We start from the raw sequence: 18,223 nt of genomic DNA on the forward strand, positions 1-18,223 counted from the left end.
GACTCCCTCGTGGCGCTTAGCTATATTTGTACACACCCGGATGCGAGTGGGTGTGCATTTTAATCCGCCACTAAAAATAAGACAGAAAAATTCCCTATTTACGTGTTTGCTAGCGACTACATCACAGTAGTCATCACAGTGCCGTTTTTAAGCGGGCTATTTCTGAAATTAAAATTACATATTTGCAAGCCGCTGTAATTACATGTCTTCTGGCAAATGGATGCGGCGTGCCCGAGCCCCGAGACAGGAAGTCGGTATTAACCTAGTAACGCCATGTTTGTTTACTCAGCGACGCCATGTTGTTTTGTCTCGTGACGTCATTTTTCAGTGTTTTCGGTGTCAGCATTATGGCAGAACTCAATGGCTGTGTGAAACCAAAAAAAATGCCCCAGGAGGCCAAACGGTTTAGTGTGTAAATAGCACGTTTTGCCTAACAGTCTCATTATCGCACATTTTTAGATGCGTGCTTGGCTCGCGCCTAAAAATACAGCCGGGCTCTGGCGCCCAAATTAATGCAATGTGCTTTAATTTCCAACTGGGAGTAAATTAAGAGCTGATAATGGATGCAAATCTGACAAGAGATTTCTCCAGTGAGGATCCACCGAGTTGCGCTTGCCGCAGCGGGGTGGATCCAGATTGAAATTACAAACACATTCACACACATTCCAATTAAATCAAGTTCCATCCATACGTAGACTCCCCACCGCAAGTAAACCATCGGAAACCATTTGCTCATTTGAAAAATAGAACATTTTAATAGAGGCTACATCTCTTCATAATTACAATAATTATAGTACCGGGCTCTATTGAACGCATAATTTACAGTTTTAAGTGGAGCTGAAGAAGCCATGTAAAATATTATAAAACTTAAAAGGATGATCAAATGAGATAGGGATAAAAAAGGCATAAAAATATCTTTAGTTCTTTAGTTCAGCCCCTTGTGAAAATCAAGGGAATAAAGGGACCCCTTAAAACGGGGTCAAACACGGCAAGAATCCATGTAGGTACAGCGGCTGTACTCCATACAAACACAGCATCAGCATCATCATCATCCAGCTCTGAGTTGCACACAACTCAACTCGGTCAAACGCGCGCACACACACACGCACACACATATTAAGCACATTTGGAGAGCAAATTGTTGAGTTTTTGTTGGTCAAAATTCTTCGGCGGGTAAATATGTCTTTTTTGAGGGGGGTATATGGGGGAAGACGAGGGGTCTGTCCAGGGGGTTAGGTGGGGTCTTCATGAAAACAAAGGCTATTTGTGCAACGCCTGCGCCACTCAAACAAAAGGCACTGCAACGAGACAGATCAAGGCGAGTCCCAGAGAGGCGACGTCAATGATGAAAGTGACTCTTCAGAGAAAATTAAAAGTGGGGAGGGAGGAACGGGGGCACAAAGAGCACTGCAATAGTAAATCTAGGATTGTTCCCCCCACTCCTATGAAACACCAGAGGTATTTGTGAAGTTTGCAGGCTGACAAAAAATGGGACATATCCTTGTTGAAGTGATGATCATAGGAAAATGGAAAAAAAGAAAAACAAAATGGAGCTCTTTTCTTAATTTTCCACCCATTACCAAGCAGCATGTCCATGGAAGTGTCAAGTTGTGGGGCTGGGGTATCTTCAATAAATAGCAATAGAGATCTTTACACTACAGTACAAGTGGCACGGAAGGCGCCGGCACGATGCGGGGCGTATAGGGTCCGCTTGCTCGCATTATGAGTGGTCATTCACTTTTGCCGTCGACAACGTTTCCAGAGAGCTTTTGCTCTGGTCGTCCTTCATTGGTCTCAGTCCATCCTCTCCACCTTGCCCAGGATTTTGCCCTCGTAGGTGGGCAGCAATGAGCAGTCATCTAACACTTCTTCAAACACGGCACCGCACTCAAACTCGTCGCTGGCCTTCTTGAAATAGTACCTGTGGCAAACAACACATGACAAAGACGTTAGGACTTGGAAGCTCTTCTTGAGGGGTTTAAGAAATAATGAACAAAAAGATAACAGTGACAGCCTAAACCAGGGGTGTCAAAGTCATTTTTTGCCGCGGGCCACATTGTAATTATGGTTTCCTCTCGAGGGCCGTTCTGAATTTGGGGAACCCATTAGAATGTTTAAGTCCCTTCAAATATTACATATAGAGCACACAGCAAATTAATGAATAACTCGTTTTCAAATCTGAAGTCAAGAATAATGACTTTTATTGTGGTTGACATCCAAAAATATGAAATTTTGGCTCAGATTTTAGCAATCATCATGGAATTTAGCAAGTTTGATTTGCTTTCGCGGGCCGAAAAAAATGATGTGGCGGGCCGGATTTGGCCCGCGGGCCTTGACTTTGACACCGGTGGCCTAAACCTTTGATATTGATTTTATGAAACATGAAATATCCAAACAGGATGCCGACACCGAGCTAACAAGCTACCGTGGGCTAACGAGTGGGCCGACTTTTGCGTTACAGACGCTCTCAAACTTACGAATGAGATACGTTCCGAACGGTCGTTCGTAATGTGAATTCGTTCTTGCTTCAGTTCTATATTTTGTATGGAATGTATGTTTAAGGCTTGTATAAATAACCTGTATTGGTATGTACTGAAAAATAAACATTTAATAAAATATATGCTCGATAAAGATATGTACATGTACAAGTGGAAAGAATACTACATGTTACTACAAAAATGTTCGTATGTACTGTAGTTCGTAATGTGAGTAAGTAGGGGAGCATCTGTATTTTGGATATCCGATGACCACCTGTGTTTACCGCCCACTAAATGATGAAATTAATCAATAAAAGAGCTTTATTTCCTTCATTTTATTATTATTGTTACGGACATACATCAATGTTTTCAATATTTTTGGGGTCATCATATTGATGATTGCCCTTTGGGTGTTTAGCATGTTAAGCTAATGGCTAACTATGGTTAATGACTTCCGGTACTTTTTGTTGGGCGCCCTTCAGAGTTCTACATCGGACGACAACAAACTTGGGGTGAGGGGCAGGGCTGGTTCATGTACGCCACAGGTGTCAAAGTCAAGGCCCGCGGGCCAAATCCGGCCCGCCACATCATTTTTTTCGGCCCGCGAAAGCAAATCAAACTTGTTAAATTCCATGATGATTAGTAAAATCTGAGCCAAAATGTCATATTTTTGGATGTCAACCACAATAAAAGTCATTATTCTTGACTTCAGATTTGAAAAGGAGTTATTCATTAATTTGCTGTGTGCTCTATATGTAATATTTGAAGGGATTTAAACATTCTAATGGGTTCCCCAAATTCATAACGGCCCTCGAGAGGAAACCATAACTACAATGTGGCCCGCGGCAAAAAATGACTGACACGCCTGATGTACTCTATGACTTCAGCGGGCCTTTATTGATGCAAACCAGCGGCATCATCATTTTCGAGGAAGAGAAAGCAACAGGGGTGTTAGTTACTAACTGGGACGGGGGGGGGGGGGGGCGCTCACCAAGAATTCACACCATTAACTATGTAATGGAAAAAGGCCTTGATTTGCACTGTGTGTGTGGGTTCGTAGCCTTTTTTTAAACTAGAACACGCAATTCTTATAAAAGTATAGTCTTGAGGAAAAACATGGGAAAAGAAGGTGTGGGGGGTTGCGGGTGGGAGCTGCGCTCCGCATAGGCCAATGAGCACGCAGGTGGCCATTAATGAAAAGCAGCAACATGGAAACACACACACACTCGACGTGCTGAGCACACAAGACAAATGATAATTATGAGCATCACACCCTGACACATTCCTGAATAAGCCAAATCATGTCCTTTCCGTCTTTCAAGAGAAATCATCAAAAGGTCCTTTTAGCTGGGGAAGAATCAGACACAGAGCTTGAATTTCCACTGGCACGTTTTATGTGGCTACATCTGCCCCCACCCCTCTATCTCGCTGCTCGCACCGACATCTGGCACCAATATCGTCTGGCAGGGTGCAACATTACTGTTCTTTGTTGAACCGCTGCCATGCTGAAGAAATGACCCAAGTCCACACATTCTCTGGCTGCTATTAAAGTGCCTGCTAGCCTGCCTGCCGCTCTGCTCTGTTTTGCCCCCGCACTAAAAATGCGGATGGGCATGACAGAGGAAGTAGGGACGGCGAGCCAGAGGCAAAGGAAGAACAGTGGAAGGAGTTGGTCATACAACACACTGTGAAGTTGTGCTCGTCATCACTAGGGTTGCAAACTTTACAGTTTCTCTCCAATTAGGAACACATTTTCTTCATGTCATGGGCGGCATCGAGGCCCCAGTATGGCCGCAATAAAGCTCGCTTCGTCATTTTGCCTTCAGACAAAGTCGCATCTCACTTGGCTAACACGTGCTGATATGGTGAGAAAAAGAAACGAGTACACGACACGAGCACAAATGTGTACACATCATCGCTGAAAGGGGAGGAGGACTGGTAGAAGGAGGAGGAATGCCCCTCCCCACCACTGATAGCATCAGTGAAGCATTTGCATGCTGGCCATTTGTGAGAGGCTTTGTTGGTTGAAATGAAAGCGGCCGGGGGCTTCAAAGCTGCGTATTAAGTGTGCCTTAGCATGGAAATCAATACCAGATGGGACCCAAATCGCTGCAGTACAAGCTCTCCCACTAACCCCCCGACACCAACCAGCCGCCCTCCCTCTTGTCCGTCTCATTTCGCCTCTGAAAAAAGTGCGCACGCGCGAACAAGGCCGAATCTGAACCCAACCGATAACGCACTTTAACACAGATTAGGCCCAAATCAACATGGCAAAATAAATAAATAAATAAACACAAACATAAGAAAATAAACTGCTGAATAAAAAAATGTGCAGAGGTTGATACTGGCACCCCAAAATCTAGACTAAAATGCCACGTGCGCAAACAGACAAAAGTGCCGGATCACCATCAGCCGGAAAGATGAGCTAGCATGCTAATATGTTATTTTACCCATTGTAGTCAGCTACTTTTTATTTCTATACTATGCTAATAAACGCCTTAAATTCTTATATTTCTGTTGCCATGAAATGCCATTTTCTAACCATGAAGGTCCTAGTGTATGAAACGCGCAATGTAAAGGTGCCTAGCACAAGAAAGGAAACCTGTGCATTTGCTTACGGAGATATATCCTACTCACCAAGGGAGTAGGATTCTATTTAGACCAACGGTGTCAAAGTCAAGGCCCATGGGCAAAATTTGGCCTGTCGCATCATTTTATTCGGCCCGCGAAAGCAAATCAAGCTTGCTAAAATCCAAACCAAAATTTCTCATTGTCACATGTAAATCACAAAACAGTCATCATAATTGACTTCAAATGAGGAAACTAGTTATTCATTAATTTGTTGTGCGTTCTGTATGTAATATGTGGAGGATGTAATATGGGTACACCATTATAATGGTGTACCCAAATTTATAACCGTATCCACAATGTGGCCCGCGGCAAAAAAATGACTTTGACACCACTGGCTTAGACAAAGGGGGCGAAGCGAACTTCATTTCAGAGCTGAAACCACACATCAAAATCAAACTTTGAAATGATGTGCCGTAGCAGTCGTCGAACTAAGCCAAATTGGTCAGGCATGTTTGGAACTGTTGGCTTGGGAGTGTCAAGGCTTAGCCGCGTTGCCAGACCACTAACAATCTCACGGCCACAATGCTGACGAAGCTCTGCACATGCGTGGAAATAATTCCTTCGATATAAGAGTGTTTGTAAACAACTAACGCAGAGGCTACTTTGGGGTGCTAACAAGGCAAAGGACCACCGCTGAAATCAAAAGCAAACAAAGGACGAGCAATGCCTACAGAGATGCGATGTCATGGTGGAAAATCCTCTCAAATAAATTTGTCAAAAGTAGCAATGCTCACCTATAGCTACCCCTCTTGCGCAGCTGCTCTTTGAAGTGGCCGAGGGTGAGACTGTGGCTCTTCATGGTCCTCCGATATGGGATCTCCTCCCCACAGAAGAAGTACGTTACCACTGTCTCGCCACTGCATAGCGTGTGGCTTGTGAAACCATTCACACACTCCGCGGTGCTGCAAGACAAGGAGAGGCGGAGACGAAAGGTGTGAGGAGACGGCCGTGCGAGGAACAGTTGGCTCTCATACACATCCAAGAAAAAAACAAAACAAAAACACACTGGCTGAAACTGTGTGACTGAGTGGTGCTCCAAAGCAGGGTCAAACCTGGGTTTTAGACCATAATCCGTTCCAGAAACCTGTTTGAAAACCGATTTTGGTCGAAAACCTAAACATTTCCAATCAATGTCTGCTTCTTTTTTCCCCCCCATCGTGACTGAACAATAAACACGCCTGCTCACAATGGAACGCTACACGAGGTTAATGCATCGGTGATAGTGAGATGCGACACAAGGAAGTGATGTATAAGGAAGTGGCGGGCAGTCAAGTGGTGCATTCAGGTGTGCTCAGCTTAGTCGAGAACCCATTTTTGGTTGTAAATCGAGGCATAAAAAAAACCTAAATTTTTGGTCAAAAACCGAGGCTTTTGAAAACCCTGTTGTACGTTTGCACAGAGAAAAGTACGGGGAGGGGGCTCAGGCGTTATCAATTCCCCTTCAGCTCAGTCCAAGGCTTTGTAGGCCCACTTCAGAGGGAGCCGTCTGTCTCTTTGCTAAGCTCTGCTCGGCCCGGCCAACTGGCAGATCACTGAAGGACGGCCAGTCAAAAATGATCCATGTGAATGAAAGCCATCTCGGTCAGCCAGTGCGCACGTTGCAGTGTAAACTCTCAAATAAAGGGTTCTTTAGCTTGCTTTTCTGAAAGAGTGTCTGCACATGTTTCATTACGATCAGATGATGCGACATACTCATTTGATTGTGGACAGAGGCTGCTGCTGCTGGGGGGGTGAAGATTGGCAGGAGACATGGGGACAGACCCCTCACTGGTCAAAGGCACAAGGTGGCTCTTGTCCCGCTGGAGACTGGAAAGTGAATGCCTGCAGACATCATCATCATCATCATTAAAAATCTGAGTGACGCCACAAGACCGTCAATCAAATCCTTTTGAAAGCAAGTGGCACCTTTGCTTGGCACTCTTGGTGGTGGAGACCTCCTCCAGACGGCGGCATGCCTCCTCCAGCTGGGCCAAAGTGTTCGGAGGGGGTAGCGGGGGCATGGCGGGGTCCTGGATGAACGGCTGCGACGGCTGGTGGCCGCGAAGGTGGGCGCAGTTGCCGCCGCCGCCCCACGTGTGCGTCTGGGCCGAAGGGCCGCCAAAAGATTTTTTGGTGCTTTGGGCACTGCACCCCAAAACAAAAATCAAAAACAAAGAAAAACAATGATGAATTGAAGGCAGACCAGACAACGACCAAAAATGAGCAAACTGTGATGTAGGACATATTTGCATGTAAGAAGTATTTGTAAATGTCAGGTTATATACCCACATCAACTGGAATTTATCTGCCCTGCGCAACAACAAATACAGTCAAGCCTGGGTTTTCGACCATAATCCGTTTCACAAACCTGTTCGGAAACCAATTTGGAAGCGAAAGGGAGTAGTTGAGTGGTGGATTCAGGTGTGCTCAGTTTGGTTGAGAATTAATTTTCAGTTGTAAACCGAGACATATAAAAATGTTGGGTCGAAAACCGAATTGGTCAAGAACCAGGGTTTGACTCTATTTTGTTTTTTCTCTAATTTCGCACCTAAAGACATTTGTTTGTTTTGTATTGTGTTTGATAAAATAATCAGTGAGAGAGAGAAGAAAGAACAAAGTCTCCTTTCCTATCCTCCTATTTTTCTCACCGCATGCCAAAACAGGAAAATGGTGTGGGAAATCAACGGCAGAATTCACCTTGACTTGTGCCGGCCTTGCCGCTTGCTTTCAAGGATCCACTGCAAGACGTTCTGAGCGGGATCGGCCTTGTCACTGGGCAGCTGTAGAGGCCCGCACTCTTGGCCGCACCTGGAGTCCACGGCATCCTCCAGCCCCGAGCGACACACGCGTCTGGACAGGGAGCTGGAACGCCTGCGAGCAAAACTATGATTAGGTCAAGTTCAGGCACTAAGCAAATCACTTCAACAGGTGAGGCGGAAGAAGGCCTGCTCTGCGTCTGTCTCTCAACTGACCCCACGCCGGCGTCGGTGGTGACAGCGCCGCACGTCTCCCGGCCCAGGCTGCGGCTGCGCTGGTAAGGCTGGCAGGGCGGACATTCGCCACCGGCGGAGCACAGAGTGCGCACACGGAGGGTGGCGTCCCTCTCAAACTGCTCCTTGGTCTTGGGGCCATTGTGATGGTGGATGTAATGGTGGTGGATGTGCTTTGTGCTCTGCCGGCTCACGAGGGTCCCGCCGGGGCCCAGTGTGAGAGTGAAGGCGCCCTGGTCGGGACTGGAAAGGGATGCCTTGAGTCCCGGGCCCACCCGCGGGAAGGGACGGTGGTGGTCGGGCGAACTGGAGCGGGGCGAGTGCCAGATGACGGCAGGCGACTGGCAGCCTGGGGTCTTCAGGACACGTGACAGGTGCTCGTCCAGGATAGCCTGCGGATCCTCCTCGGATGAGCCGGGGAGGAGGCTCAGCGGATGTTGGGGGTTCTGCTGGACGCTTACGACAATCTCCGTGTCATCCCTTTCTTCCTCCTTGGTGAGAAACAAAAATAATCAATAATAGACTGGGAAAAATGTGTATTTGACTCCAGTGAGAAGCACACAAACCTCCTGAATCTGCTGCAGCCTCACCTCCAGAGAGCTGAGGGTGTCCTGTTCCCTCTTCAGGCTCTCCAGGCGTGAGATGAGCTGAGCAGCAAACGTTGCTGGTTCCACCGGGATGCCTTCCTTGGGAGGACAGCGGGTGCGCTGCAGAGAGAGAAGCGAAACCAGTCAGTTGTGGCTCCGTCATTGATGGCTTTACAGATACGTCCATAAAAAAAGTGTGCTTGCAGAAGAAAAGTGTTCAGAGGGTGGGAAATCACAACAGGCTGGTTCCCTCAACCATCCTTAGCGGGGATCCTTCAAGCCATCACTTCAAAGTGTCCTCCCGTCAAAATATCAAAAACGCAGCGAGGGGTAGGATGAGGTGATGGAGGTGCGTCTGTTGTGTGTGTTGGCAAGAGATAGACGGGTAGCAGTCACTTTACATTTTGGAATAAAAAAGGCACGTATCGACAAAAAAGGGGGGGGGGGGTTAGAAAAAAACTCCAGGGAGGAAGGATGAGGGATTAAAAACAGGCCGAGATGCAAAGATGAGCGCAGGAGGGCAGAGAAAAGGAACGTGAAGAGAGCAAAGGAAGCACATAAAAGGTGTCACAAAAAAGGATGCGAGATCAGAAAGGTTGAGATAATGTATCCCCCCTCCCCATTCAACCCTCTGCTCCCCCGTCACATGCTGGGCAGCTTTGAGCTACTAAAGTGACAGAATACACACACACACACACACACACACACACACACACACACACACACACACACACACACACACACACACACACACACACACACACACACACACACACACACACACACACACACACACACACACACACACACACACACATCATGTGTGCTCATATTAAATTATTAGCATTTTTTTGCACTGAGGCTTTCTTGATTTTTTCTCCTTTTTTGTTGTTTTCTCCCATCCCTTTGTAGTAGAGATGAAGGAGAGAAAAAAAGTCAGCAAAAGAAGCGTTCCGATGGAGCCCAAGGCTGCGTGCGGCACCCAGGGAATGGCAGCCATCGCCAAAAATCAGACAGGGGGAAACAACAACAAGGCAAAAAAAGTGAACATGAAGCAAAGCGACTTGCCAGTGCCAATCTGCACATCTATCCCCCCCAAAAAATGGTGTGTGTCAAAACGGTGATGAAACTCGAGGCTACAGCGAGTTTATTTTCAAAAGATACTTGCTTTCTTTCACAATTCTTCCAAAACCTCACGTTAGTTTCCATTCACTGCCTTAAGCTAGCAAGTCCCCTTTGACCTACTCAAAGCTCACATGACACGCTCAAACTCTTCTCTTAGATCCCTCATCTCCGAGGGCGGGGGTGAGGTGGGAGTAGGATGGGGCGGGGGGGCGATCTGGAGAAAAAAAAGGGGGGCAACTCTGTTGGAAGTTGTCACTTTCCCGCGCGCGTGCTCCATTCATCCTCGGATCAAAGCGCCGCAACGCGTCTTGGAGGATCTGGTGTTTTTGTTGGGCTCGTTTCAGAGCCCTCGGGATAAAGCGCCACAAGATCTTCCTTCAACTCTTCCGACTGTATTCTCCATATTTGCAACACCGGTTGTGGAAGAAGAAGAACCCCAACGCGTTATGAGCGTGGTGGCGATAAACAGCTTAGAGACCTCCTGCTCTCCCGCAGACTTCAAGGAACCCTAACGGGGGGTTGGAGGTGACACCAAAGGTAGCGAGAGGCCTTGTGTGTGTGCGCGAGGGGGGCGGGAGGCGAGGACTTTGACGTTCCTCCTCAGATCTTTGCCTGTGCTGTTGAGATTGCGCCGCGCGACTATTCATAGAATCACGAGACCCCGGAACAGAGGGTGGTATGGAAATGACACGGTGGCAGCGGGTTGAAAAAGTCTCGCATGCGGCATTTGTGCAGTTTGCCTGCTCGCGCTCGTACGCGCATGCAAATCGACTTACGGGGAAAGCAGGCAGAGAGACTTGGCTGTTCATGCGCATGTTGCGCTGCATCTCCCTCTGAAGCAGCTTCTTGGAGCTCAGTTTGTAAGGAGGGATGCCATCTCTGGAAGAAGAAAAAAGACATCAAACAGAGCACCAGAATAATTAGTCATTGTCAGACAAATTCACAGATCAAAACAGCCATCGAGGATGATGCCGTTACTCATCTCACAGGCTTAATAGGCGATTAAAAAAAGTGATACACAGGCATGAATTGCCAAGCGATTCTTGTTTTAGTTCAGTTAAATTCACCAATATGTGCGACTTGCATTCTGTTTCCGTTTTTAGTATGTGCGTGTAGGCTGAAGCATCTCCGATGATAGGGTGACATGGCAGCACAGTTTCAGCCGCCATTCTACTCAGCCAAATAGAAAAATGGTGGGAGGATCAAGCAGCATCATAAAGAGACCCGGAATGCTCTGTTTAGTTTTTGTTCTTCCAATCGTGCTGTCATAATCAACAACATAAGTGCGCACGACACCGCCCTTTGGGTCAAGGGTGTCAAACTGATTGGGTAGTTATGGCTTCCCCTCAAGAGAGCCGTTTAAAGAAATACATGTTTCAACAACAACATGATGGATCCATTAGTATCCATTTCTGACCCACAGTGTGATCTACAATTAACATTTTGTTTCAAATACATCAGGGGTGTCAAACTCAGTTTTTGCCGCAGCCCACATTGTAGTTACAGTTTCCTCTCGAGGTCCGTTATGAATTTGGGGAAGCCGTTAGAATGTTTCATCACCTCCACGTGTTACATACAGAACGCACAACAAATTAATGAATAATTACTTTTCAAATCTGAAGTCAACAATAATGACAGCTATTGTACTTTACATTGAACAATTTGATAATTTGGTTCGGACTTTAGCAAGCATCATGACACTTGATTTGCTCTCGCGGGCCGAATGACATGCGGTGGTGAGCCAGATTTGGCCCCCAGGCCTTGACTTTAACACCTGTGAAATATATGAAAAGGTCTGCAATTTTAAGGTGCTTTGTTGGACTATATGTTTTGTTTTCTCATCCTGTCTACTTAGCGCAGTTAAGAGAGCATGCGTGGTAGCCACAGTTTCGCTCTCCAGTCAGAAGCTTTCAATCTCCTTTTTTTAATTCAAACTTATCCGTCAATGTGTTTGGAGTGAAGCGCAATCTCCGGGAGTGAGGTTCTGCCATTTCAAAGGCGACACAGCTTCGCGTCTTCAGAAGTAGTGTGGCTTTGCGTTACAGGCTTAGTCAACATGACAACCATGAGAAGTTGGAGCTCTAATCTAACCCAATTGGGATATGGGGCACAACTCCTCGGGGAAGCGTTATTTTGATCGGTAGAAAACAGGTATCGAAACCTCAATTGAGTCCATCCCTAATAGAAAAGCAATTCATTTTTTCCAAATACAAACACATTTATGGCATTCTCTTAATGGTCGGCTTACGATAGCCGACCGGTTAAAGCAATTCTGCGGGGCCGATCGGCACCAAACGGCCTTCGTTTGGACTTCAAATGGCCTCGGCACTTGAAAATAGTGAAACGGCGTCTTTTCTAGGTTTCCTGGTGACCGAGCCTATGCGAGCAGCACTTTTCTACTTTTGCTTTGAAATGCCACAGTCATGCGCATAAGCGTGGTTGCCCCCCCCCTCCCATCGACGCGCCCTCCCCACCACCACCCCAATCTTCATTTGGCAAGCGCTGCCTCTGATCTCCGCACATCAAAAGGCTGGTTTGTAAGATAAGGTAATGTTTGAAGTCTGCGCGCAGCTGCATTCCCCAGAGTCCAAGCAAATCCATAAATAAGATATAAGCAAAAAAATTCCCCCTCCGCCGCTCTCTTTCTCTTCCCACCCAACTGCGTCCTCTCATGCCCCCCCCCCTAACTTCTTTTCTATTCATTTCTTTTTGGCATGTAGAGGATTCACGTTTATAGGCCCATTAAACCGACATTCTGATAGGGAATGGGAACAAATGAGATTATGTGGGGTGGGGGGGTGTCACAGGACAGCGTAAAGTACAGATAAATCAAACAATAGGCTTTGAAGCGGATGTGCAGCAACATTGCTCACATGGAAGAGTGTTCATGTAACGAGAGGTCTGCATTTAAATTGCGGAGGGTCAACGTGAAAGTCTCCAACGTGACACCATAATAATAACAATAATGACATAGTCCGTCCAAAAAATTCATGCTTTGAGTTCGTGGCCTTGAGCGATGACGACGACGTGAGCGAATGACGCCAAATTCACTTTGGCGGGGTGTTATTTGGCAAATTTTGCCTTGAATGAACATGAAGATCTAAATGAGGTGTTTTGAAAAACGGTCACTGCTTGTGTGCTGAGTGAACATGACCCAAATGGACGGATTGGCTGCGTTTAGCATTTTTTGGTAGCATTTCTGACATCACACAAGACCACTTGAGCCTCCCACCCAACATAACTCTTTCTCGCACATCTTGCTAGGTGTTGACAAAGGGGTACAGTTAACTTATTTGTGGCCACTATAATAATACATTACATGAATTATGATACACTGCTTTTGGTTTTGGTCCATAGCAGCACAAAAGGGTTTCCAAAAGTTGAATGTCCTCAACAATTGCATTATTTCATTTTAAATGACTGATTTTCATTCTTCCCGTTGACGGTGACAATGTTCAATTGTCCTCTATTTGATTAATTTCAAATAAGGTTATTGTTTGAAGTGTGACTAATAAGACAATGAAACAACTTGTCACTTGTGAATGAAACACAAGTGACAAGTTAGAGAAATCAATGTTCAGAGGTCTCAAAGTCACAGCAAGTTTGGATTTGTTCTTTAAGATGGCACCACGAGAGTTGCTGCCTTTCCAGCAGCTCATGTATTTTGTTTTTCTACTTCTGTGAAATGTAAATTTCTCCACTGCGAGACTAATAAAGGCAAATCCAATCCAATCCAAGCACTGGTCTCAGCATCAAAATAACAATTCAGAACATTCCTGATAGAGAAATTGATTCTAAAAATGTAGACATCAAATCTAATTTGTTTGTGTTTACTCAGACGTTGATTTGGCCAAGCTACTTATTTTAGTAAATAATTTGGAAAGTTTGCAAGGTTGACCAATCGTATGAAATTTTGAAAATGAGGAAATTGACCAAATTTGGTCATAGCCTTGACAGCGACACAAAGAATGCATTTAACATCAACCGTTGGAACTTTGTGTATTTTCACTACATTATGCCAACGCGCTTTTGAGACCCCCCCCAAAAAGAATTTTTTTTTTTCAACTTACACACTGCTGTCGGTCACAGACATGTTGTCATCAGTCAAGGCGTCGCTGGACACTTCACTGTCATTGGTGCTGCTGACCGGCGCGAACGAGCCCATGTGGCAGACGTCCCGTCCCCTGTACGGCCTGAAAATCACAGCCGGCAACATCCGGTGAGTACTTGATGGCTAACAACAAGGCAAAGTTGATAAAGCGACGTGAGGCGGGCACCCCGAGGTCACATCTAACTCATGTTTTGCGTCAAGGGTGATGGAAGCCAATACTCTAAACGGCTCCTTAGGAACCTGAAATTCAAATTCAAATTCAATTCCCCCCGCCGCCTTTCGTTTATGCCCCATTTCTTCAGTCTTAAGAAGCCAGTGGCTTCCCTTTTTTCACTTCCTTCATTCGCACTCAGTCTTTCCTCGGCGTTGACGTCCCACTGTGCATGCATCCTTGCCACGGTACAGTGGGAGGAGACCAGTGGGAGTGGCCAGAAAGGGGGGAGCAATAGCTGACGCAGGAGTGTGTGCTTAGAGTAGGAATGAAATAGAGGGGTGGGCTAGAATGACTAACGTTGGATTGGGCCCCCCAGCTCCAGGCTTGACCTTCAGAGGGGCTCGCAAAAAGTCAGGTATTTAACACAGCTGGCCTCACATTCTTCCCCTGTCATTTATCCATTCTCCTCCCTCGCTTTATTTCAAGAGGTGCACTAAGCCCCCCCCTGCCCCCTTGTCTTTCTCCCCCCCTTTTCAGATCCTTTCGCCTCACTTTCGCTCCAAATACACCGCTGACTTCTCCAAAGAAAGAAAAAAAAGATAGTGGAGAAAGACGGAGGGAATCAGAGGAGACTTGATGAAAATAAGAGGCAAGAAGAGAAGACGGCTGATGAGGGAAGGTGGGGCATATAACTATGGCCGCTGCCATTTGGGTTTGTTTTGGTTTTTCACATTGTCAAAGAGTCTGATTAGAAGACGCAGAGAGACAAGAAGAAGGCAGAAAAATATCTTCCACATGTTTTCAATGCGGATGATGACAGGGAGAGAGGCTGAAAAGGCATTGAGACAATTTAAAAAAGCTTGTGAATGTGCTTGCCGGCCAGGATGAACCCGCTGGATGACTTGTCAAGTAATAAACTTTGGACGCTACTTGAACACAAGCGTCTTACCGACAGGTTATCTGGTTTATGAGCCTGAAAATGCGTGTTTCATCGCACGTCAGTTTCGCACCCGTGACAAAGGCCGCGACAAAGGTACATTACATCATCATCATCATCATCAACTCTGCTGCCAAAATACGTCAAGGTTAAAGCGGCTGGCGGCAGAGCGAGCAATGGATTGCGGTCATCAGGAAAGCCAAGCCAGCCCTGCCTGGACTGTGAACTTTTCCAGTGGAAGATGATAGCCAGCCCGCCACCCCCACCCTTCCAACCACCAAGTTCCGCGCAACATTTTTCAAAGCACCGGAAATCCGGGCCAGTGCCAGTAACAGGCGAATGCTGCTACTCAGGATGGTGACAGAGCAAAAACCAGCAATGGAAAAGGACTTCAGACTTTTCCAAGATGTCACTTGGTTGATCGCTCTTAACTTGAAAATGAAAAACTGTCAAAATGCAAAGTCCGGACATTACAAATGTTGTACAAAGCAAAAAAAAAAAAAAAAAAAAAAAACATCTGAGTGCTATGGGGAAAATTACTTTTTGAAAATATTTTTTGAAACATATTGTCTTTGAATATTTTGGGGGAAAAGTACAGCAAAACAGTTTCATTTTTTTTTTTTTTTTCGCATTATTGACAGCAAGGGTGGCAGACTCATTTTTTGCTGCGGGCCACATTGTCGTAACGGTTTCCTCTGGGGGGCCTTTATGAATTTTAGGAAACCATTAGATTAGAAGGTTTCATCTCCTCCACATATTACATCTAGAGCGCACAACAAATTAGTGAGTAACTAGTTATCAAATGTGAAGTCAAAAATAATGACTGTTATTGTGGTTGATATGGGACAATTTGAAATGTTGGTTCGGACTTTTGCAAGCATCATGGCACTTGACATTCTTGATTTGCTTTCACAGGCTGATGTGAATTGATGCAGTGGGCCAGATTTGGCCCCTCGGCCATGACTTTGACACCTGACACCATTTTTCAGGCAGGCTAAAACTCAGGGATGTGAACAAGTCAAAATTAGTGTCCCGTTTTGAGTAAGTAAGTAGTTGAGTGTCAACTAGTGCAAAAGACAGAAGCTTCATTGATTTTGAAAAAAAAATCCACAAAATGGCAGTCACTAAATCACGTTGCTAGTCTGAGACAAATGTGAATCCGAGTGGAAAAAGCTCACCTGTAGCCCCTCTCCATGACCTCCAGGCCCCTCGTGGACGTGGCGGCCCTGTGCGTCTTCACCAGCAGCCCTCCGGCAGCCGCTTTGCTTTTGAAATCAAAACTCCACTCTTCTTCTTCGTTGAGTGTGGGCAGATATCCGCACATGATTTGCAGCTCGCTCAGGCCATTGGGGTTGACGTGATTGGCATTCTCGCCGCCGCTCCTCACAAACTTGAAGAAAATGTCAGAAGATAGGAACATCTGGTAGGCGTTCTCCTCCATGTTGGTCTGGATCTCCATCTGCGCCTGGTCGAACATGGAAGAGTCGATGTGCTGCTTTTTGATGTTATCCCGGATAAAGGTTTTGGTGGCCGGTTTGAGCTGCTTGGCCACGACGCCGTTGTTTTCGATGTAGCGCTTGTAAATGGCTTTGGCCACTCGCTGCGTTTTGGTATCCTTCAGGTCCATTTGCCTGAAGCCGTTGCAGGCGAACCAAAAGTCCAACGTGTCGGCGCATTTCTCCGCCTCCAGGAATGTCCGAAACAAGAGAGCGCCGTCCTGGTCTCCGAGGAGTGAATGCAGAGATTTGGTCCAGCGGGACAGCGGCGAATCTGGAGAGGCGCTCCCCTCTGGCTCTCCGAGACCATCCTCGTTCCTCTTGGCCGAGGAGCTTGGCGGGCTGAAAGTTACGGATTTAGTGCTCTCGGCTTTCATTATGGAGCGTTTGACGGGGTGGCACGGCGCCTCGCCCTCCTCCCCGGGCACCGGGGGTCGAGGGGCATCTTCGCGGAAACTGTTGGCGGTGTGATCCACAAGCAGCCAGCTCATGGCTCTTAAAGGCGGCGGAAGAAGACGCCTTGTCACGGAGTGCGTGTTGTTCCACCTTCTGAGCTTCACTTGTAATCTCCTCGCTCTCTTATGTCAACAGGGAGCTTCTCACTGGCAGCGTGTCTTCACTCTAGAACACAAGGTATCGATTGACTCAAAACCAGATCTGCCTCGACCGCCCATCACCCCACCTCGATAACTTTTACAAGAAACCACTACACATATTAGGAAGCAAATCCATTGGCACATGTTTGACATCTCTAATTTCATTTCAGTTTCACATGTCGTAAACGAGCATTTGGTACAAGAACTCTGAGAAGACGTCTTCAGAAAAGATTTTAATAGCTGCACTATGCAATGTTGAACCCTCTAAATTAAACCCAACAGTTCATTTAAGATCCGTTCAACGCCCTGCCTAGATGAACCTAAATCATGACACCCAAATACAGACATTTCTGCATCCGCGGCGACATGTGCTTTTCATCTTGTCTTCGTCGCGAGCCACTAGCGAGAACCTGCAAGACTCAAATGTGGGACCAAGTGATCCAAATCGAGGAAAAACGTGAGCAAAGAAATAGTTGGCCAAGTTTTCTCCATACCGGCGCATTAATTAAACGGTTTCTACACTCCTTAAACAGCATAAAATTCTTAAAAAAAAACCATACAATTTACGTGCTTGGATGTGTGTTTTGCGCGTGACTTTTAAAGGTCCAAAGCTGCGTAAAAATGCGTCCATGTAAGTCGTAGGTCCTGGAAAATGTATAAACTTCCAAAATATCAACTGCTCTCAATAAGAAAGCAACTTTAAGTCGAAATAATTGGTTGGGCGTTTGGAATTGAAAATGTTCTAAAATAAACGCCCCCCCCCCAACTGCCTTGGAAGGCAACTTCAAAGGCGAGTCAACGGCACATCAAAGTGAACTCCATTGAAGGAGGAAAAAGGAGTCGAGCTCAAACTTACCATCGAGCCCGACGAGTTCGCTCGTTCCACAAAAGAACTCCGGGTGTTTCTCTTCGTAGGAAAATAAATCACAATTATATCCACGAAAGGCTTGATAATCCACAGTAGGGAGCCCCACTTCTCCTCGGGCTGGTTTGATCGCCACGTTCGGCTCGCTTCGGCCGAGGGGAAAATGCAACTAGCGAGCGCGAGAGCGAAAAGTGGGTAGAAAAACAGCGCTTTCCTCCCTCTCCCCCTCTCTCCCCCCGCCTCCTTCTTCTGGCAGTCTCCTCCTCCTGCTCCTG

The 18,223-nt window shown here is 46.4% G+C and overlaps 1 protein-coding gene across 3 annotated transcripts; it reads right to left on the reverse strand.

Moving 5' to 3' along the window:
* Window positions 1–717: 717 nt before the first annotated feature.
* On the reverse strand, window positions 718–18,202 carry axin2 (axin 2 (conductin, axil)). Of its 3 annotated transcripts, none has more exons than XM_089018070.1 (11): window positions 17,940–18,202; window positions 16,170–17,108; window positions 13,860–13,982; window positions 10,566–10,668; window positions 8,668–8,784; window positions 8,060–8,568; window positions 7,785–7,958; window positions 7,014–7,232; window positions 6,801–6,929; window positions 5,843–6,010; window positions 718–1,921 (listed from the first exon to the last, which is right to left on the reverse strand). In XM_089018070.1, exons 2-11 carry the CDS (start codon window positions 16,976–16,978, stop codon window positions 1,795–1,797), a joined length of 2,478 nt encoding a protein of 825 aa, XP_088874196.1. In that variant the 5' UTR covers window positions 16,979–17,108; window positions 17,940–18,202; the 3' UTR covers window positions 718–1,794. The 3 variants fall into 3 exon arrangements, with proteins under 3 accessions (XP_088874196.1, XP_088874197.1, XP_088874195.1); XM_089018069.1 differs by having other exon boundaries at window positions 719–1,921; window positions 8,644–8,784; window positions 17,940–18,200; XM_089018071.1 differs by lacking the exon at window positions 17,940–18,202 and having other exon boundaries at window positions 8,644–8,784; window positions 16,170–17,063.
* Between the last annotated feature and the right edge of the window lie 21 nt (window positions 18,203–18,223).

This window comes from Hippocampus bargibanti, linkage group LG17, assembly GCF_051943395.1.
Source record: "Hippocampus bargibanti isolate YZ-2025 linkage group LG17, ASM5194339v1, whole genome shotgun sequence".
NCBI classification, from domain to species: domain Eukaryota; kingdom Metazoa; phylum Chordata; class Actinopteri; order Syngnathiformes; family Syngnathidae; genus Hippocampus; species Hippocampus bargibanti.

Excerpts from the sequence above, each read along its gene's own strand:
- axin2 (XM_089018071.1), bottom strand. The coding sequence starts at position 16,978 with ATGAGCTGGCTGCTTGTGGATCACACCGCCAACAGTTTCCGCGAAGAT. Across the intron at positions 7,959-8,059 it reads ACCACCGACGCCGGCGTGGG|GCGTTCCAGCTCCCTGTCCA; the intron begins GTCAGTTGAGAG and ends TTTTGCTCGCAG. Across the intron at positions 6,930-7,013 it reads ACCAAGAGTGCCAAGCAAAG|GCATTCACTTTCCAGTCTCC; the intron begins GTGCCACTTGCT and ends TGATGTCTGCAG.